This window comes from Taudactylus pleione, unplaced genomic scaffold (genome assembly GCF_031769625.1).
Source record: "Taudactylus pleione unplaced genomic scaffold, aTauple2 ptg000156l, whole genome shotgun sequence".
NCBI lineage: Eukaryota > Metazoa > Chordata > Amphibia > Anura > Myobatrachidae > Taudactylus > Taudactylus pleione.
This window is the reverse complement of record NW_028284558.1, coordinates 19,966,813-19,989,843: the sequence shown is the minus strand read 5'-3', so window position 1 is coordinate 19,989,843 and position 23,031 is coordinate 19,966,813. Positions and strand designations below refer to the sequence as shown.

The 23,031-nt window shown below is 41.8% G+C and overlaps 1 protein-coding gene and 1 pseudogene across 1 annotated transcript in view; both read left to right on the top strand.

Annotated features, from left to right (window-relative positions):
* The window catches only part of LRP1B (LDL receptor related protein 1B), a 1,691,377-nt gene that overhangs the window by 769,916 nt on the left and 898,430 nt on the right, over window positions 1–23,031 (top strand). The window contains exon 7 of the mRNA XM_088474914.1: window positions 9,834–9,996. Within this exon, the coding sequence (XP_088331040.1) occupies window positions 9,834–9,996 (163 nt within the window). The remainder of the gene's footprint in view (window positions 1–9,833; window positions 9,997–23,031) is intronic.
* Window positions 10,249–22,573, top strand: LOC148521675 (uncharacterized; annotated as a pseudogene).

Below are 23,031 nucleotides of genomic sequence, written 5' to 3'. Positions count from 1 at the left end.
CTCTGCACTCATCATAATAGAGCATAGGGTTCAAACTCATATTTTTATCAAACCATTTAAGCTTGCAGCCCCCGTCATATACACGAATCAGCCATGACATTAAAACCACCTGCCTAATATTGTGTACAGTAGGTCTCTCTTGTGCCACTAAAACAGTTTGTTGCCATGAAGGGGTGTACTTGGTCTGCAGCTCTGGTTAATTAGGTGGTGTCAAAGTAACATCCACATGAGTGCCAGGACCCAAGTTTTCCCAACAGAACACTGCCTCGGCTGGCTTCCTATAGTGCATCCCTGGGCCAGGTCATGTTAAGTCTTCAGTCAAAGAGGCCTAGAGATAATATCTGTCGTTTGACTTACCATATACAGAGAAAGGAGAGACTACAGAATCTCAGGAAGTTAGATGAAATTGTGTTTAATGCCAAAAGAATTCAAATATTTCAGGATCTAAGAGGTTTTATATATCATTATTATATTTTCTATTTCATCACATTGATAAAATTGATACTGTACTTGCTTTATCCTTGCTTTGTTATACTATTACCTATACCTCCTGTAACCTGAACCACTAACATACTGTAGCTTATTAACTTTTCTTATTTGTCTCTGGAGACGTTTATTTTTTTTATAATTGCTACTTTAATATGTTGATATGATATAACCAATGCTGTCATTTGTTAATTCTTTGTGCAATACTCCTCACTTTCTTTTCCTTCCCACTTTTCCTTCCCACTGCCTTCCTCTAATTGCCTCCAATACACACGTCTCTTAGATAGGAATCCTCTCTTCTTTAAAAAAGTCAACGACTTGAATTTTTTATTTTTAATTGCCATTTTATCTTTTAATAGTGGATGAACTTAGAGTTTCCTCTATCAATGCTCTGGAACTAAATATCCATGGAAAGAGGTCACTGACCCTACAATTCTTTGACTCTGAGAAAATAGATGTAGTTTTTATACACATATTAAAATATACTGCACCCTGTTTCCATAATGGTTAATATCCACAATTGTTTTCCATAATAATCCTATTATCAAATCAAAATGGGAAGCTATTCACATTTACTGTGTTACCCACATCCTGAGCATTCTAGACTTTTGGCCTGATTCAGCAAGGAACGTACAGGAGAGAACGCACGCACTCAGCCCATATTTTAGCTCTGCGCATGCGTATACATCACAGTTCACGTGCGCAAACAAGCTATTGTGATGGGTACTGCGTGTGCAGAGCCAACGCAGACCCAGAGAAATGTTATTGACAGGAAGTGCCGTTTTGTGAGGGTGGACAGGCAAACGCAAGCGTGACTGTGAGTTTAGACGCCATTTTAGGGGCATACATAATTAAGGCAGTGCAGTGGCATACGCAGCCATACCGTAAGCTGTACACAAGAAGCAGGCAAAATTCTGCGGCAGGTCAGGTCAACCACTATTATGCTAATGGGTCCGATGGTTCTCGATGTAACTGATGTTTACGATATCTTGCGCGCTGATCAGGATGTGAGTAAAGGGAAATGGGCGGCATAGTATGGGGCAGGGTGTCTGCATCTTGTGCTGCGGTCTCCGTGCGTATGCATTGATTAGCATATTCTCGCATCGGAAGGGTGCGTGCGTCTGCATCCGTGCGTTCCTTGCTGAATCAGGCCCTCTATTGCATGTTCCTTAGTCATAGACATATTTTCTTATTCATAGGCACTGATATTGGCCAAAAGACCTGGTTGAATCATCCTCATGTGTCTTTCACCCTCTCTTTGGAACAGACCTCTAATAGACAATGGTCATGAAAGCTACTATTACAGGACTCTTAAGACATGATTGATAGAGGCCATAGAGGAATACATTTGCTTCACTGATAACCCGGGCCTTATGAAAATCACACTCTGTAAAGTACATAAATGTGTGTTTAGGGACAAGTATTTTCAGCTAAGCTAAAGTAATAAAAAAATATATAAATCCTTTTTCATAAAAGGGAAAATACATATATCCACTCTCAAATCTCTCCTAATAAACTTCTGAATGATAAGGTAAAATTTGCTTAAAGAGAATGTCATAAAAAATAGGGTAAACCTGTACTAGTGCTACAAGGAGTGTTACCTACAGTCACACAATATAGGACTGGGAATGCAAGTTGCTACTCAGAACTTTATAATCTTGCTGCCCCAATTTCATCTATTGACACTTATCTTAAGCAGGATACAGTACGTTTGCTGCTCATCTACAGACATTCCAGTTTCCCATTATTCTCCTGAACAGAAACCATCCCTAGATATAACTTTCTCTTTGATGGAAACCGGATGCAGATATTTCCTCTTTCACTCTAGGTAAAAGTAAAGGTCCATGTGGATTAACTGTTAGTTATTACACAATTTCTTCAGATAGATTGAATCCACTTGTCCAGGCATCCAACAAAGTGTCCAAAATTTTTCTCCCAAATGCTAGACACTCATAATGCTGTCCTCCCTGTTGTAGTGCCAGTTTTAGGCCCATTTAAGTTCTGCTCCTAATTATTAAATTATTTAGCTAAATTGATTGTGAATATCTTTAGCAGACTTGGGGCCTAATTCACGACGGAACGCAACTGCGAATGCAATAGCGATTATGCATGCAGTTCAACTGTGATAGTATGCTAATCCATTGCAATCGCAATGCTGCCGTTGCACTACATAAGGACGCTTACTTTACCTTACACGCATCCATAATATTTAGCAAGATTGCGAAAACATCGGTACAATCGAGTACCATCGCAGCCTCACACACACTTGCACAAGCCCTGGCCTTACTCAGAAATTGGTAACTTCCATGCACACTATCAGGCCTGAGGCTGCGTATGGCATCACAGTGGATAATTTATGCATGCCCCTGCAATGGCGTTCAAACTCACTGGCACGCCTGCATTCAGCCGACCACCCCCCCCCCCCCCCCCGTTACTACGCCCTAACTACACTTCCTGTCAATCACTCGCAATGCCTAGTTCGCACACGCATACTGTGATGCATATGCATGCGCAGTATGCAACAATCGGCCATTTGCGTTCCTTGCTGAATCAGGCCCTTGATCCACTCTGACCAGATGGGAATCATGAATGGCAGGGAAGCAAAAATAGCACTACAAAAAGCATTACTCTGATTCACTTTATTTCTTGTTAGAAAGTACCTGCTCTATTCCTATTTATGTGGACACAACAAAAACATTCTATAAGGTACTGTAGACTGGTTATTTTTAGAAAAGGTTTTCAAGCATATGGGTTTGGTTGGGAATTTGTCTTTCTAGGATCATTGCCCTCTATAGCTTTCTTTATGACAGTACTGTATATAAATAAACGGTTCTTTATCCGCACCTGTACACATGTATACATAAATAATGGAATGAGGCAAGGTTGCCCTCTGTCTCCTGTTATTTTTGTTATATATTAAGGGACTGGTAAGAGCAATCTGTGCAGATGCCAATATACCAGGCTTTAGGCTGGGAAATCATGAATATAAATTATTGTTATTCACTGACAACTTGCTTTCTCTTGTTACAAATCTAGTTGTCTCTCTCCCCAACCTAATGTCCAAGTTTTAAATCTTTGGGAACCACTCAAACTTTCAAATTAATTTTTCAAATTGAATGGTCTTAACTTAATTACTACTCCGATCTTAGAGGCCTCCAGCAGACATTTATTTTCATTGGCACATATCACATCTAAAGTATTTAGAGGTTATAGTAACTAACGCTGTATCCCAGTTGTTTCAATTGGACGTCTCCCCTTTCTCTTCTAAAACCAGAGATTCTTGCAAAAAGTTTTGTTGTGGCAAAGGTCTTGGAGTGGATTAAAACTGCCCTTTGGTGTAGATACAGGAGACAATGGAAGGAGGTTGCCTTCAGGCACCAGCCCTGAAGGGGGTACTTGTTCCAGGTTCTGCTTTATGCACCCCAGAGCAAGAAAAAGCAGGGAGGACAGGTGGCATGTGCCATGGTCCATCCTCTCCCAGGGCCCTCACCCTGAAGTCTGGTCTCTAGGGAGGGATCTCCAGCAAGGAAACCACTCCAATGTACATAAAAGTGGCAGGGCAATGCATGTGGTGCATGACCCCTCCATCCTTTATTGGTTCTTCCCCCTCATACATGTGGGACTTGCTTCCTCTGAATGGTAGACCCTGAACAGCAACAGGTAGTGTTTGTGTGCTGGGATGTTGGTAGTTAATTGGGGCGGAGTGTGTATCTGGATGCTGCTGCTGGGGTTTTAGCATAGCATTGAAAGTGTCTGGGTGCTGCTGGGGTGTTAGTAGTGAATGCATGGGGTTAGGGTGTGTGTCTGGGTGCTAGTGGGGTGGTGGTGATTGCAGGGGGAGGAGAGAGTGTCTGGAAACTACTGGAGTGTTGGAAGTGAATGTGGACAGAAGAGGGGGTGAGAATGTGTGTCTGGGTGCTTCTGGGTTGTTGGAGGTGAATACAGAGGGAGGAGAATGTGTGACTGGGTACTGCTGGTATGTTGATAGAGAATGTGGTTTAGGAGGAGTGTGTGTGAATGGTGCTGGGACTGTGATGTTGGTTGTGAATGAGAGCAGATGGGGGGGGGGGCAAAAACAACTATCTTGCCTGCAGGCTCCTAATATGAACTTACGCCACTGCAACTGCCTCTTATGTATAGCTATTATCATGTGATACAATTGCCTTTTATGTATAGCTATTATAATGTGATGGAACTGCCTCTTATTTATACTGTAGTTATAATTATATGATACAACTGCCTCTTGTGTTTAACTATTATCATATGATACAACTGCCTCTGATGTATAGCTATGATCATGTGATGTAACTGCCTCTGATGTATAGCTATTATTATGTGATGTAACTGCCTCTGATGTATAGCTATTATTATGTGATACAACTGCCTCTTATGTGTAGCTGTTATCATGTGATGGAACTGCCTCTTATGTATAGCTACAGTATTATCATGTGATGGAACTGCCTCTTATGTATAGTATTACCATGTGATGGAACTGCCTCTTATGTATAGCTATTATAATGTGATGTAACTGCCTCAAATTTTAGAATGCTCAAAATATAACTCTGACAAACAATCATTTCTATTAACCTATCCAATATCTATAATTCAAATAGGATTTACATTTACTTGTTACTAAACACCTTACAAAAAGACCCACTCTACTCTACTTGAAGAAAGCAAGAATGCTTCCATACATTTCATCAAATCTTTCACAGTACTTGAGCTAAATACTGACTTTCTTGTGAGTCTTACAACAAAGATTTTGGTCATGAAATGGGCTCTTTTGAGTTGGTCAATTATTATGTTCAGGTATAATAATATAATTTTCAGAGTTTAAGAGATAACATTCTCTCCAGATCTCAGATTATAAATTGTATCTCCAAACAAGACATTTCATAGGACAGACGATTTTAACAATAACTGTGGGAAACTTTGGCCCTCATTCAGAGCCGTTCGCTATTTGCGGACGTTCATTCAAAAACAAGGGGTGGCTATTCAAATGATCCGTTCGCACATTGCAGTCTGTTCACACCTCTAAGTCTGAACGAGCGAGCAAAACATACGCTCGTTTATTTGATAAAAACGCCCCCTGGCCGCTCGCACCATACGTCATGTCCGCTATTTCTTAGATTAATCGAGTACATCGTACAGCGTATGAACTGCTCGCTATTCTTGTGGTTGGTTTTTTCAACCGCTATTTTGCGAGCAGTTCTGAGTAAAAAAAACCCAAGTGACGTGGTCAATGACGCTGCTGTATTAATTATGCACTCCCTTAAAACGCCCGTTTTGACCTTTAAGCACGCCTGCGTTCGAATTCCACTCCCCCGTTTTCAAGCACCTTCCCCTGTTACCACCCACATACGCCTCATTCTGTCACTCAAAATAGCAGGCACTCGCTATATAGCGTACAAACGATTTTCGGCCGCACTGACTGGTTCGCGCATGCGTACTAAAAACCGTACGCATGCGCAGATGTGCGAACATCGCTCGGAACGAGCGTACTGCCGCTAGAGAGCGGCTCTGAATGAGGGCCTTTATCTCTTTTTGATGTATAAAAATTGTATACAAACAGGTACCAAACATCATACAGATTATGATTGCTTCATTAATCCTTGGTTAAGAGTTACTTTAATTCTTTAAAAAAATTATATGTGTGTATATATATATATATATATATATACAAAAAAAGAGAAAAGTACAGCACTCACATACCTTGGTATTGTTATTCAGCAGGGTGCTCCACTAAGGAGAAAAACCACGCAGGTACTCCAGTAGATATCCAAAAAGGCTAAGCAACTAGCCAAGTGTATAGTATATCACCATGATTATAGTTGACGTTTCGACCCCTGGGCATGCCTTCTGTCAGCATGCTGGACACTTGTCATTGATAATTTGTCTTAATAATGACCCCTAGGGGTCGAAACGTTGACTATAATCATGGAGATATACTACTATCCGATTAAATCCGATTAATTTATCATTTTGCTAGTGCGGTGAGTGCCCTCATTTGGCTATTTGCTTAGCCTTTTTGGATATATATATATATATTTGTCTATGTGTCCTTATACCCGATAACATGCATTGGTGAAGTTTCCTACAAGCACTGCTTGCGCCCTGAATAGAGATAAATTCTACAAATCTCCTAATTCCTTGTCCAGCAAATTAGTTTGTGATGATAACTGTTAAAAATAAACCAAAAAACACAATTTTATTTAACCACAAATTCTAGCAACAAAAATGAAAATAGCAAGTTGAACAGCTTTACCTTATCAACAGATTATATACCCTTCAATTGTCTCTTTAAGGGAAAAACACTTTTGGACATGTCCCGTATTGCTGCTCCCCATGTAGAAAAGGGAGATGGGTCCTTCCCAGGGCCACCCATTTTCCCCCATCCCATCCTTGCCCGTCCATAGAAATTAAAGATAACAGATACAATGGTCCTGATAGAGGCTGCTTGCTATTTTATAAATGGGAAACTGAAACAAACAGGTCACATTTTGCAGGTCACCCAGAAGGTGCACAAGTGTATTCATTCTCACTGACACATTTTGAAAGATCCACAGGTGAAGCTAATTATTAAAACATGCACTGTTTGAGGTCCTGTGGACCGAGTTTAAGAAACTGTGCTTTAAACAATTTCTCTTCCTCTTAATCAGTAATAAAAGATCTGTTATGTAATTTTCAAAAAATAAAATTACTGCCGTAATATCTCAAATGAACCACTGGAGTTCGTTCATCTCTACAAAACTATTTTTTTTTGCCACTAGTGTATCCTTAATACTGCAGAAGTATGAACCTTACGAGCTGAATTACCAAAGAGAGTCTTCAAACATATTTAATGAATCTCTTAGGATGAAATAATAACTTGGCATACATTACTGGCATTCTCTTTTGAAAAGGAATAAAAATCAAAGCTTTGTCACAACTGTCAGAGACAGTAATTTTACGTTGAGACTGGAGGTAGAGACGGCCTGCACAGTAGGAGTTACCATTATGATAAAAAGGGTGGAAAGGCTATACAGTTATTTCCCTAGGGATGTGCAATTAGGATTGGTAAAGCATAACAGGATTAAGTGATCATGTCACATTATCCTCAACAGTATCTCTCATTTCTCCCTGTGGTTGATGTTTTTGTTAATAACAACAGATTTTGCTTTTTAGTTTAAAATAAACATTGAAAGACCTTCTTATTTTCCAAATAAAAAAAATAAAAAAATTCCATTTTGATTTATAATCAGAGCAGATTTATGAGACACGTTTAGAATACACTGTTAAGAAAAGATTGTAATCGCTGTGTACTGCTATAAATCTCTTTTTATTGTTCAGTTCAGATGGCAGGCATGAGGGACGCTATTATAATTTTATAATCATTTGGCAACAAGCTAGAAATTCACTTACATAGAAATTAGGAACGTACTGGTGTGTCTTTGTTTGTGTTATGCATGAATCCTGGCAAGAAAAAAAAACAATCTTTCAATATAAACCCAAAATATGCAGAAAATGGCACAAAAACTGATTACAAGCTGGAATCCATTGGTACACAAGGATTATACATTGTTTACATGTTTTTAAATGTAAGGGGTATATTTACTAAAGTGCGGGTTAACAAATGTGAAGCTGTTGCCAATAGAAACCAATCAGATTCTACTTATTGTTTATATAGCACCTTCTAGAAGATAATAGTTAGAATCTGATTGGTTGTTATGGGGAACTCCTCCACTTTTGTAAGCCTGCACTTTAGTAAATATACCCCTAAGATTAAGGTCTTTATCAAAATCTTTTAATCATTGTCAGGTTTTTTTTAAACAATTGGTATAAATAGTTGTATGACATCATGAACAAAATACAATCCCTGGAATAGTCTTAAAACCATAAATTGTCATTTGTTAGGGGCTACTTACTGTATAAAGCATTCCTCAATGACTGCTTGTGATATTGATGTAGGGGCACCACTTGCTGGGGGGCTGCACTGAGATCCTTGTTTTATAAATGTTAGTCCAGAATTTAAAAGTACTGTAACTGCAAATTATTTCCATCATACCTCACTGTACGCCATCTTGAGTGGAGTGCGGAGAGGTTGGACATAGACCACACCCGTAAGCTGTCCTACTTAGTATATATTTGTATACTCTATAACGGACTATAAAATGAAAAGTCACAGCTCATGGCTTATTTTATTGTATTATATTAAACTGCCAATCGCCAAATGAGAACTTCTAACTAAACAATGAAAATAATAAGATTAAGTAGTGGGGGGGGGGGCGATTAGTGTTGTGTCTAGGTACCCTGACCCCTAAATCTGCCCCTGAGCAGAGGATAAGGCCACTATCTTGGCTTCGCTCACTTGCTTTTCTTTCTATTCAGTCACATCAGTCTTTGTAAATATATTTCAGTTTAGGTTCTGCTTACAGACCGATCCAGATGTTTCCCCATCTTATACAAGTCTGCACATAATACGCTTAAACAAGGAATCCTCTTGTATCGTACTAAACATTGCATGTTCTTCCTTACATTCCTTTTTCTTGATGTCAGGATGTGAGACAATATACCATCTAAAAAATAAAAAATAAAAAATCTACAGTGCACATTGCTGAGATTTGATGGTAGAGGAAAAGAATATGAAGCTAGACCAAAACTACAGTTCATGCAAAAGGTCCATGGGTCAGGATGACCCAAGACCAATAGATAGAGCTCCCAAAAGTACTTAGTTGATGATCATGTGACTTATGTGGTGTGAAATGTTCTCAGCTTACAAAATTGACCTGCAATATACTACTACACTGTACTACTTTTGGTAATTCTGAAGGTTTTGGAGTTTATGTTTTGAGAGAAATAATAATGGTGCATGCACTTAGTGGCCAACTTGTTATGTACAACTTCCTAGTATTGGGGAGGACATAGAACTGCCCCATTTGCCCCGAGAATAGTCTAAATTCTTCATGGCATGAATTCAATAAGGTGTTGGAAACATTGCTTACAGATTATGGTCCATTCATACATGATAGCATCACACACTTGCTGCTGATTTGTCAGCTCAGCATTCATGTCACAAATCTCCCATTCAACCACATCACAAAGGTGCTCTATTGGATCAAAATCTGTGCCTCTGTGCTGTCACTGGTCCCTAGTAAACTAATTTGCATTGATACAGCTCAAAAAAACCGCTGCTCACACAGTATCCAGATGATGTGTACTTGTGAAGACATGTACAGTAGGTGGTGTCTGGAAGTTATCAAAGTGACAACAACTTACAGTGAACTTATTTACATTATTTCCCTGTACTGTTTTCATCCTAAATTAAGCTTGTAAAATTGACTCAATGTATCTTCTTGTTTCTTTGGCAGATGTTCAACAAATGGCTGTGGATTGGTTCACTGGAAACATTTACTTTGTGGATCATGGTAACGACAGAATTTTTACATGTAATCGTAATGGAACTGTATGTATCACCTTGATAGACCTCGATCTTCTCAACCCAAAAGCGATTGCACTGGATCCAATAGCAGGGTAAGATTACTTTTAATACATTCCGTTATGTTAATCTTTGTGTGAATGGCAAATTTAAACCTAAGTATATATTTTTCTGTTAGAATAGCCCTGCTTATTAGGAACGGGATGCATCAATCATTGCATTTTGCATGCAATGCAACATGCCACTGCTTACCGGCATTTAGTAACGCTGTACAATTGCGAATAAAATCACAAAGGACAGCTTTATTGATACAAGCTGTCCTTTGCTAAATAAGGATTTCTGGGGTTATGACCCAGGAGTCCTTCTGCGCATATGTGGCCATCAGCCAGCGCATTTGTGAGCCTCAGAGGACACTGGGAGCGGCCCAATTGGATTCCTTTCAGGGAACTATGCGGTAAGATGCCCATAGACTTCCATAAGGCAATGCCATCTATAGATGTCATTGCCTATGGGGTTCAAGCTCCGGAAAGATTAGCCTTCTGCAGCTTGGTGCATATGGAGACTGCCGTCAAACCTCCGAAAACTGCATTTGTATCCATAGACAGGACGATTACAGGAAGCATTCCATGCTAAGTATTTATGATTGAGTGCCTTATTTGTATTGTATTGTATGATGATAGGTTAAAGGCAAAGGATAAGGAAATGTATTTACTAAAACAACAAATACAAACAAATTAATTATGGTCTCAAAACAGAAAGCTCTATTTTAGACACTGCCTGAATAATATTATATATAATTTTCACAGTTATTCTCTGGCATGGCAAGTCCATAAGATCATGTAACAATCTGCAAACACAAATACTAAGTAAAAGCCTTTATTGCAAAAATGTAAAAATATTTGTGGAAGAAACAGCTTGTCATCCATATGTGGACTTTTGTCAGTCTTTACTTAGTCTGATTGATATTAAAATGCATCACGACAATGGGTATAACGCTGACAAGAACAGCTTGGAAATACAACTTTGCATAGAAAGTTCTATCCATAATCCTTGAATGAAGCCATATTGCTGATAGTAACAGATGGCCGCCTTGATTCTCTATGACTACGTTCATTTCTCAAAGAATACCAGTAAAGATAATGTTTCCACTAGATATCTTTGCATTATCTGTCATTATGGTATTACAGTATGAAAACATTGTGATTTTGTCAATAGAAAATTCATGCACAATCTTATAAAGTTTATATTAAATGATATTTTTAAGATGCAAATCGGTCAACAGTTATTTGTTATGAAGGTTTACTTAGTCAACATGGAGCTTAACACTCGGTTACCTATCTACAGTATGTACAGTGAATTGTAACTGCACACGCTCAAAAAATTAGTGTATTCAACTACGAGAATATAGAATCAAATGCAATCTGATCATATGTACGCTCTACCAGAAAGGCAGAATGGGGATGTGAAAGTAGAAATGTGCGCTGACCCCCATGTTTTGGTTTTGGATCTGTATCTCATTTGCGTTTTGGAGCTGTATTTGGTTTTACCAAAACCGCCCTTGTGGGTTTTGGTTTTGGATCTGTATTTTTTTTTTCCCAAAAAATTATAAAAACAGTTAAAATCACATAATTTGAGCCTGTTTTTTGTTTCTACAGTATTATTAACCTCAGTAATATTAATTTCCAGTCAGTTCCTCTTTATTTTGACCATTTCACTGCACACAATATTCATTTTTCATCCAGTTTCATCCAGTTTTTCATCCAGCGCCGGAACGGCGCTGTAGAGCAGCAAACACTCACTGGGAAAATGGCGGCGGCCATTTTCCCAGTGATCTGCGCATGCGCACAAAAGATGTCCATGGGAAAGTAGACGCGGGTGACATTTTCCCAGAGACCCGTGCAAGCGCTGTAGATCCTGGCATGAAGCCAGAATCTACAGCACTCAGTGCAGCTCAGCCGACATCAGAGAGGAGGGAGCCCAAATGGAGGCTACACACGGGCCCCCTCCTCTCTTAAAATGCCCCTGACCCCTTAATGGACAACAAAGCACCCCTGCAGAGTGCGGACGGACCACCTGCAGAGTCAAAAATACTGTATGTGGATTATAAACTGTGGTCTGGCCAGCAGTGTCACTGAACAATACAATTTTTTACGTTGGGGAAGAGCTTCCCTGGACGAGGAAGCAGTCCCTTGACGAACAACACAGTACCCCTTTATGGACAATAAAGCACCCCATGCGGAGCAGCAGAGTGAAGACGGACTACCTGCAGAGTCACAAATACGTGGATGATAAACTGCAGTCTGGCCGGCAGTGTCACCAAACAATAATAGCGTAGCTACTAGCTACAGTAGCACACACACAAAAACAAAAAAAACAGATTCTTTTTTTTTGTGTGGAATGATAATTTTATTTAACAATGGGGAAGAGCACCCCTGGATGACACCGCACCCCTTTATGTACTGCAGCCCTAGCCCCTTGATGGATAGGACAACACAGCAGCACCCCTTTATGTACTGCAGCCCCCCTTTATGTACTGCAGCCCCAGCTCCTTTATTGACAACACAGCAGCACCCCTTTATGTACTGCAGCTTCCCTTTATATACTGCATCCCTGGAAAACCAGAGCCGGACTCAGATCCGAGACGTTCTGGCGGGTCCGGTTCTCTGAGAACCGGACCCGCTCATCTCTACAGTATGTGAAAGCTCATATTCTCACATTGACGAAGTTTAGGAAGGGTGCAAATCTGGCCTACAGTATGCTTGCAGACAGGGCTGCCATCAGAGAACATGGGTCCAGGGACTGACAAAATAGGCAGGGCCCCCCAGCCTCGGACCCACTACAAATCTGTATTATACTTATAGTGACCCCGTCTGCATTTTTCTTTTAGTGACCCCATCTGTATTGTTCTTCTAGTGCCCCCATTTCTATTGTTCTTCTAGTGCCCGTCTGTCTGTGCTTTTCTTCTTGTGACCGTCTGTATTTTTAGTCTAATGCACCCTGTCTGCATTTTTATTATAATGCCCCATCTGTATTTTTATTATATGCCTCCTGTCTGCAATATTCTTCTAGTGTCCCCCTGTCTGTATTTGTATTATAATGCCTCTTTTTTATTTTGCCCCTCCTCCATTATTATTTTCTTCACATACGGTAGCTCCTCATCCCACCCCCTGAATGTTCTTTATTTCATTAATGTGCTCTGTCCTCACCCCTTCTCTCACACACCCGTCTGTAACTGCCTCAATGCTCCCCTACCACCAGTATGTTCCTGATAGGGCTCTCCTTCCCCCACCCACGATTCATACCATGCTCCCCCAGGACTGTAGCCTACTTACCTACAAAGATAGGCAATCTTCCTATCCCTCTTCTTTATGTTTTCTCCTGGGCAGCTCCTCTGAGGCATTGACAATTCGTCATTATATCATGAACATGACGCTGCCGGGAGATAGGTGCTGCTGCTGCCTGGTCTGTAGTGAACACTGTGCTGCCCATTGTTAGGAAGGAGCACCTGGCTCCGGTAGGTGATTGACAGGATTGGTGTTCAGATTTCATCAGCATGTCTGGTTCAGCGCTGAATGCAAGCCCCGCACTGGCGCCCCATCCACACCGTCGTTCATGGAACATTCCCCGCTTGCCCAGCCATCGTTACATGACTGATAGCAGTAGCGGGTGGTACTAGCAGCGGGCAGCCCCCCCGAGTGTCCAGCTGTGGCATTGGTAGGAGGGAGGGTGTCCTTGGGGTGGGCCTATCAGTCACTCACTGCTATTGTGAAGCAGTGGCCGAGTAGGAGCGGGTGGGCCCCCCCGAGTGTCCTGGCCCGAGACTACAGTCCCGGCAGTCCCCCCCCCCCGGATGGCGGCCCTGCTTGCAGACCAGCATATAAGTGTACATACATACACCTGCTTGTATATTTTGCACCTAGCACAAGGCAGTTACACATTGATGATCACTTACAGTAAACAAGTTGCATATGCTGCCGACACAGAGGTATAAACATCTCAGGATGCGAACCACTCTGCGTAAGGGTGAAAAGATGTTATTTTTATGAGCATGTCTTTATTGAGTAATGTACAGCCACTTTATTTTCAACATTGGCCCCCATGTATTTAAGTTAGACTTCTATTTTTTTATTTAAGTTAGACTGACACCCGTGACCTGATGTTTTCTTAATTCCTAAAAGGTTACATCTGGCTTTATTGTAGATTATTTCAATTGGACCTAGGTGAGCTGAACAGAATGGCATAACAATGTACTGCCGGGCCCTATAGCATAATTTGTATAATGGCCCAGCAATGCCTCTCTAGCCTCCTGGGTCTTTTCTGAGCATGTATATCATAGGCCTGGCACATGCACAGTATAGCCATGGCATGGCCAAAAGTGGTGTCCACTTTGTTACTCGGGATTGACAGCCCCTCCCCCACTGATTCCTTATTGGCAGCACCCCTTACAGAGGTGGTTTTGCACCACTGAGCGCACAACTAATTGTGATCACATTGAACACTCCACCATCGATCACTTATAAATTGACTGTTGTCATATTACAAGAAGATGAGACTTGTTTATTGTGGATCATGAAAGAATACAGACCTGGTGTATTCTGCCTTTCCTCATAAACCCTACATGTGTCACAATTTAAAAGTAACTACATGAGAAATGTGTTGTATATGCTTCAGGATATCTCTATTGTGGGACAGTCTAATGCTGGGTACACACTAGACAATATGTTGTCTGACCCTGCAGATCGAACATATCGGGTACATCGTCTAGTGTGTACCCCTGATATGCACGCTCCCTCAGGTCGTTAGCGAAATCACCCGTCGGCCCTACTGCAAGGCTGATGGGCTATGTCACTGTTCTGCAGCATGACATGTCCCTTGTCCCCGTCTGACCTGGCATCAGCAAGTGTGCATGCACTTGTCGCATGTCAGGTCCCATTGCCGGTGATATCACGCTGGGTACACATCATCTAATGTGTATCCAGCTTAAAACAGCTCACTGTAGATTCATAACTGAATATTTTTTGTCATGCAAACATTTTACTGTGAAGACTACAGGTTAGTAAAGCCATCAAGGTTTGGTCCACTGGATGATTTGTCATTTTGGACCAGAAGATAAATTGTTGAGAATTGTTTTATTTGTATGATTTGTTAGCCAAAGTCTAATACTTAACAGATATAAGAGAACTTCCTGCAATTTCGTTCATAAACTAGTCTGAACCAGCCAAAATCCAGTGACTCTCGAACATTGTCAAATACTTTTGCTCCTCTCTAAGATACATTTGGTACATTTCTGGATGTCTTTTGAGACCACTTTAACAAGTTGGAGAATGATTTTGTAATTCTTGTGTCAGCTCTTCCAGTTACAGCATATAGGGCCTGATGCAATTCCATCCATTTAAAATGCAAATGCAGCAGGAGGTGTCTCCTTGGTGCATCTGCGATCCCATTGCTGCAACCGAGGTAGCAGCCTGGGATCACCATCGCAACCATCACAACCGATGGTCGTTCCTTTGGCCAGGTTGCGGAATCTCAAGCTTACCACAATCTGGCTGGTTCCCAGCAGCTGCGAGGCCAGGAAATCTGCACACACTGATTCAGATCCTGGCCTCGTCCATCATGTAAAATGCCCACGTTTTTGGGAATGGTGGCTAGCCACGCCCTGCTCTCCGACTCCCAAATGCTGCAGCATGTCAATCATGCTGCGGCTTGGGGAAGTCTGAAGACAGTTGAGATTGCATAACCTGCTCTTAGGACTGGCTCTACCATTAGGCAGCTGCCTGGGGCGCCGGGATCTGGGGGGTATCTGTCTATAGCACAAATTAAGGATATCTCTGAGAGAGACCTCCTTGTTGTACTTATTGCAGAAGGCAGCTGTGGAACGCCATCTCCAAACTTTCACCTGAGGGGCTGATAAGTGGATATTGAGGTGTGTATGTGTGTGTGGGGAGGGTGGACAGGGAGTTGAAATTTTGCCTAGGGTGCCGGGAAACCTTGCACCGGCACTGCCCATTCTACACATGCACGCTATCCATCAGGTTAGCATACATCTCTGAATCAAGCTCAAAGACCATAAATACTTTCCTAATAAAAGTCATCGCCAGCCACCTTCTCACTATTCTAGATGCATCTATTTACACACCTTCAATATTTTCTTTCCTAATAATGTTTTAAGGTTTGTTGTTTGAGGAAGAAGCGAGCTTTCTGTTGATGATTTTAGGCATGATGCCTTAATGAGGAAATCACAGTTGCATTTTTTATAAGCAGCTGTCTGAATTGTTAAACGTATGCATATTCTGAGTGGAGCATGCACTGAACAATTTATGTCTTCCAGCCTGGGATTTCATTATTTTTCCTACGTCCAACTATGTTATGATAAAAATAAACATTCATCTCTTTTTAACCACCTTCCCAAACTCTTGATTGAAACATTTTGGTTTGTTATGATCTTACAGGGCTCACAGAAGTTTAGTTTCTTGACAACTGTTATAACTAAATGCACCAATACATAATTAATACACCAGCAAAACGTAGTTGTTATTTCCTGGTCTCCTCTGTTTCAACACAATTTTGTAGTAAAGGAAATCATAAACAGTGCAAATGAGAAGTTAAATTAAAACTAAAGTCTGCTAAACAACAAATCCAAGATTATCATATTTAGTTTCTAGTAAGGCTAATAAAATATATGTGTTAACATTTAGGAAACTTGCTGGAAATAAAGTTGTTTGATATTAGACAATAATCATGAGCAGCACAGTATCACAGTGGTTAGCATAGTTCTCTCACAACACTGGAGTCATGGGTTAGTTTCCAATTAGGGCCCTATCGGTTTGGACTTTGTTTAATCTCATTACCTGGTTTGAATTTTCTCCGTTTTCCCCCACTGCCCCGAAAAACCTGTACTGATTATGGCTGCTGACTAATTGTCCCTTGTGATTGTGTGTTACGGAATTTAAGCTGTAAACTCTGATTGGGTAGAAACTACTGAAAATTATTTTATAGTATCTGCATAATATGGTGTTGCTGTATATAAATAAAAAGTAGTAAATAATGGAGGAATACTTTTTAGTTGGCTCTAAGTCTAACAAGACATTGTAAGTAAAACACTTATAGACTGATGGAAAATAGCACAGATCAAATATAACCTCAGGAATCTTAGTCAAGATTTATCTCCTTTGAAGTCAAAATAATTTAAAATCCACCCAAAATTCTTTACATATATACAGTACATACTAGTTTCTGTGACCCGTCAAAAGGATCTTTCTGTACTTCCCTCACCTGGCTGCGAACTGTATGCTGTCCTGGTCTGTACCCTCTAGGGTTGGGGCTCTCTGCTGCTGCTCTCCTAACCATTTTTCTGCACATGACACCTGTCTGAACGGCCATGGCTGAGTGGCGGGACATGGGAGGCCCATCGTGAGGTGGGACTGCTGCCAGTGCTGGGGAGCTGTGTGGGCAGACAGGGGCAGGGAAATGGGGAGGGGCTGCAGATGCCGCATGCCAGGGACTTCTTCCTGTAGCAGTTGTACCAGGATCCATGCCCTCTCTCACTCTTTACAGCGTCTTAGGAAGAGAACACCAGTCCCTTTCTCTGTGCCGTGCCTTTGATGGTGTCACTGCTGCCCAGCATGCTACTAGCTGCCAGTCGCGGGCCCCTGGCAAGGCAGCACTTTCAGTTCACCGAGTGTGAACAGCTAGATATAACGTCCACACATGCACCATCATGATAACATAATTACTATCAGCAGCCTATTTTATTATATACATATATTTAATGATGGCAATGGTACTTGCTCTTCAATAAAGAAATAATAATAGGAGACTTATGGAGAACGTGGTCCTTATGTTCCTCAGGTTATCATGTTGATTCTCCAACCAGGAGAGAGGCTGACATGCTAATGGCCCTAGCTAGCACGCTAATTGCATTGCCTGACAGAGGACTGGATCTTCTCGTCCACACTCTTTTGTACATAATTGCTATTAGTAATAATGAGGCAAGAGGTCACCAGTGGAGAGAGGCGACCAATGATTATTATGTTGAACTGAGTTGTTAATGGAGAATTTTGGGAGCAAATGGAGAAAGGCAAATATTTTTTTTTCATTAAGTTTTTATTGGTAACTGATCATAGGGCCTATTCATCATCACTTATTTTTTACAAAAGCAGGTGAAAATTTAAATTTTCACATACTTATGTAAAAAATAAGTGTCGGGGCCATTCATCAAGTTCCATAAAAGCATTTTTTTATCAGAACTTGATGGTGTTACTGAACGCCATCCTGAGATGGCGTTCAGCCCCCGATAATCTTCACAGTATGTGGCCCCACTCACCAGCTGAAGAAGACCGAAGATGGAAGAGACAGGTGAGAGGGAGACGGGAGGTAGGAGGGCCAGATCGGACACCTGCAGGGGGGGGGCTTTGGACACCCGCAGTGGGGGGAGGGGGGCTTGATCGGACACTGGAGGACACAGTGGGTGGGAGGGGGGCCAGATCGGACACTGGAGGCTGCAGGGGGGCGAGTTGAGACACAGCAAAGGAATAGAGACTGAGGGAGGGGTGGAGAAACATGCAGCAGTGAGGAAATCCTTATGGATACCTCAGCTGCAAGAGAAAAGTATAACTTTTCCAAAAAGCTGACTCCGCAAAGTGATACTTTTGTTAGGGAGGCAGGATGAATGCCACAAAAACATGTTTTAATCTCGCAGCAAGTTTTAAACATAATTATCACTAGTGATAACTAAGTCATGATGAATAAACTCCTATCTCATTTATTTCCTAACTGTGAAATGCCCTTTTTTGACTAGTCAATTTTACATACACTTTTGTGATTTAATTATTGTGATTTACTTATTTATAGATTTAAAAAATTTTTTTTTTACAAATTATTCATATTGAATTAAAAATGCAATTTGCATATGAAACTGATTATGATTACAGGACTATAAATCCCTGTAGAATTTGTTCTTATATACAATACTGATAGCTGATTGTATGAAGTTCAGATACACATTGATGAATCAAGGTATCACAAGAACCCCTTTAAAACCCACAAAAGTAAAAAGAAAGCAAATTCTCTTAATAACTAGGGCTGACATCAAAGTGGAAGTCTGCATTTACATGTACAAAAAGTGACAACTTCTAGAAAGGAAAGATTAATGGCATAATCCTAAAAGGAATTAGAACAAAGAGCTGCAACACTAAAGAAAAATCTGGGATATTTTTAAGATAGATATTTTCAGAAATTTAATTAAGAACTCTAAATGACATATATACACAAAAGAATAATAGATACAGTATGCAGTGTGCTTCACTATTCCATGAATAATAATACACACACACATGCCCAATCTTCATGGGTCAAATATTCATTAAAATAGGGGCATCTCATAAGGAATAGAAGTGTTTTATTTAAACTGCTGCTTTCATGCGCTTTGAATACATATCACATAAAAAAGTTATAGAGAGAAATAGAAATGAGATAAATCAATTTGTCAGTGTACACTTTACTTGCTGCCCTGACAGACCACCCACTTACTGTGTGCACTTCATTAAAATTGAGTACCTCATGTATTGTCTGCCACTTTTGCTGCTATTGTGTCAGACCAATTAGTGCTTGGGTTCTATCTGCTTTGTAGCTGTCCTGCTGCACCTCCAGACATTGCTGTTCTTGCTGCAACTTTGCTTTGCCAATTAGCTTGGATCTACCAACTTCTTCCTTCTGCTCCTACTTACCAAGTTACTTACTATTCAGCTGCATAGTGTAGAACTGTGTTGCTTGCCATACGCGGGTACTAAATCATGCATCTACAGTAACAAGACTATCATCTTTTCTCACTTCATTCATGCATTTAAGTGGTGCTCATTGGTGAGTCCTTTCCTATTAGTATTCTATACTTTCAATTATTACCTGATATTATCATAACTCCTGTCATATAATTCAATAGGAGCAGGGGTTCGTGTACGGCCACGCGCAGGGGTGCGCGTGCGGACATGAGCGCTGATAGGCGCGTCTGAGTCAGTAGGCACGTGCGTGCATGCTGGTCATGTGCGAGCAAGATGACCTGCACAGGAAAGCCCGCCCCCTGCAGATTTTATTTCAGTGGCTGAAGATGGAGGACGCCTGTGCCCCCAATTATCAGCCATGTCAATAGAAAATTACAATATAAAAGAAGGCTTTCCAGTAACTCTTCCTCATCTAAGGAATTAATATTTAAAAGGAAAAGATTACTGAACCCTGTCAGGTCAGAAGACAGCAGGGACAGCTCTGAGGGAGATAGCATGCCTCTGGAGGTTCACTCGCCCTCCATTTCGCCTTTCTCACACAAAATTGTGAGAAAAGTACCTCAAAAAAGAAAAATATAAGTAATACAAGAGATGCCTGTTCAAGACTAAACGTCTCTTTTCCAAGTATTGCCCGTAACAGGAATGCCTCTATGGTGCGTAACAAACCACCATCTACTGCCCATGGCCGGCATTTATCCCCAGCCACTACCTGGAACCAAGTGCAACAATGCTCCCACAAAGGGTCCAGTAAACAGTGTTCTCTGCCCCCCATTTGACATAAAGATGTCAGTCACCACTCAGTAGACTGGGAGTTAGAAGAGGTCACGAGAACCTCAGCGTCCTGTAGGAGAGGTGAGTATAGTGACCTGCAAATGGCCAGAGTGGCATTAGCAGGCATAACACCCCCTAATAAAGTTTACGCCTCTCACTTGGCAAAGAAAGAACAATTTCGCCTAGTTAACTTTTTGAACCACCTCTTAAGGCTCAGAGCAAACAGTGGGGGAAAAAGTCTTGCACAGCCTTGAGGGCCGGAGTATCTTGGCTTGATGCGGCTGTATAGTGGGCCGGTAGCAGCCACTGGGCTGGTTGAGGCCTGTGGGCCAATGAGTGGTGATGTGGCCTTTGGGCGGTTGCAGCCCCTGGACTGGTTGAGGCTTAATGGCCAATAAGTTGTGGTGCAGCCTTTGGGCCAGTAGCAGCCCCGGGACTGTTGAAGCCTGTAGGCAAATGAGTTGAGGTGCTACCTTTGGGCCGGTAGCAGCCTCTGGGCTGGTCAAGGCCTGAGGGCCAGTAAGTGGTGGTGCGGCCTTTTAGCCGGTAGCAGCCTCTTGGCTGGTTGAGGCCTGAGGGCCAATAAGCTGTGGTGCGGCCTTTGGACCGGTAGCAGCCTTTGGGCTGGATGCTGTCTTGAGGGCAGAATGGCTTGGCAAGAGGATGCTGAGGTGCGCACAGTGTCGCCAGGATGACACCAGCGGAAGGATGCAGAGTTGCATACACAGGATGCTGAGGTGTGCGTAATGCTGCCCAGATGACACCAGCGGTATACACAAGGTTGCGTACTATGATGTGCAGCCGGTGTCGCTGGGTTGACACAAGACACTGGGTTGCACACTCGGAATGCTGAGTGCGGGCTGTGCTGCCTGGATGACACAAATGACAGCTGGAGCAAATGCAGACCATGCCGCCTGGATGACACAAATGACGGCTGGAGCAAATGCAGACCGTGCCGCCTGGATGACACAAATGTCAGGAACAGGGAAGCAGGCTAGGTGCTGGGAACTCGACTGTGAAACAGGAGACCAAAACAACAACCGGAAACACGTGAACGCTATCACCAGCAAGGAGTGAAGGGCTGGATGGAATATAACAGAAACAGGGCCCAACCAGAGCAAGTCTCCCTAATGACAGATTATAGAGCACCTGGGCTGTGTTCAAACAGGAGAATCAATCAGTGTGCACCTGACAGGCAGTGATAAGTGCAGAGGCTCAGTAGCAATCAAGACTGTAACTGCAACAATGCTGCTAACTACAGATCCTAGCAGGAGGAAGGAGGAGACTTCAGCAAATGCTTGTCCGGCGTTCACCCCACACAGCATTGGCAGTGCGGTGGCTTGTGACACTGCCCTCAGAAAAGAGGATGAAATGGTTCTGCGTAATCATACAGGGATTCCAGATATTCCTGCTCTTTTTGCCCCTGAGATTGACCCAGCACTGTTCTCACTCATTGGTGACAAAACCCAGAGTGACAATACTGACAAATTACTTAGAAAAATCTGGTTTAATATATCTGACGCTACTGGCCCTCTGCTGTTCATACTGGATAAAGCGGAGAAAGAAGGATCTGCTAGCGGATCCTCAGACTCTTTGGTACTGTAGCTTCTAAAATGGCTCTCCTAAAAGCTATAAGCAGAACGGCCCTAATGGTAGGACAGGCATTTGATTTCATATCAAATACTCATAGAACCTGCTGGTTGGCTAGTACTGGTCTAACTGATTTCGCTCCCAAACCAGTGAATGTTAGTAATTTTGTAGGCTCGACCTTTTCGTCCCAGAAATCTTTGACAAAGTTAAAATTCATTACAAATAATTTACAGACCTTAAAGGCTACCAGTCCTCCAAACGTCCCTTTCGACAGGAGGGTCATTCTGCAGGATTCAGCGGTTCGACCCGTTACCAGCGAGGTGCCCCCCGAGGACAAAGAGGAGGATTCTACAGGATTCAAGGTGCCAGAGGTACAGTGCCAACCATCCCCAACCCCTCCAGAAGAGACAGAGGGCATGGTAAATTACAAATATCCTCACACCTTTTACAAATACCCTCACACCTTGGCCTCTCTCATGCAATAGATTTGTGGAGGGAGATTACTACAGACAAGTGGCTACTAAATATCATATAAAGAAGCTTACCTTTTGCTATTGAGATTCCCTTACCAGACATTCCCCCGCTTCACAAATACCAGCCCTCGGCTGAATGATGTTTTGACCCTAGCATTATCTCTGGGCAAAATAAAATTAGAGTCTGGCAGAGGTTCCTTTCCTCCTTACTCAAAATGACTGTTGCATAAAGATAAACCTCAAGGAGGCCTTCCATGCAATTCAGGTCCATACATACCACAGAAGGCTTCTGAGATTTCTTTGGAAATTTCTTTTCAATGGATGGTAATGGTCTTCGGGTTATCTAATGCCCTTACCCATTCACCCTGGCTTATGAAAGCATTAGTTACATCCGGCAAAAAAAGATTTTCTGCATAATTTATTTAGATGATCTCCTATTAATCCATCCAGAATGCGAGAATCTACTCTCTCAGTGAGATGTAATCATATTCCTCCTCAACCTTGTCTTCTTGATAAATTG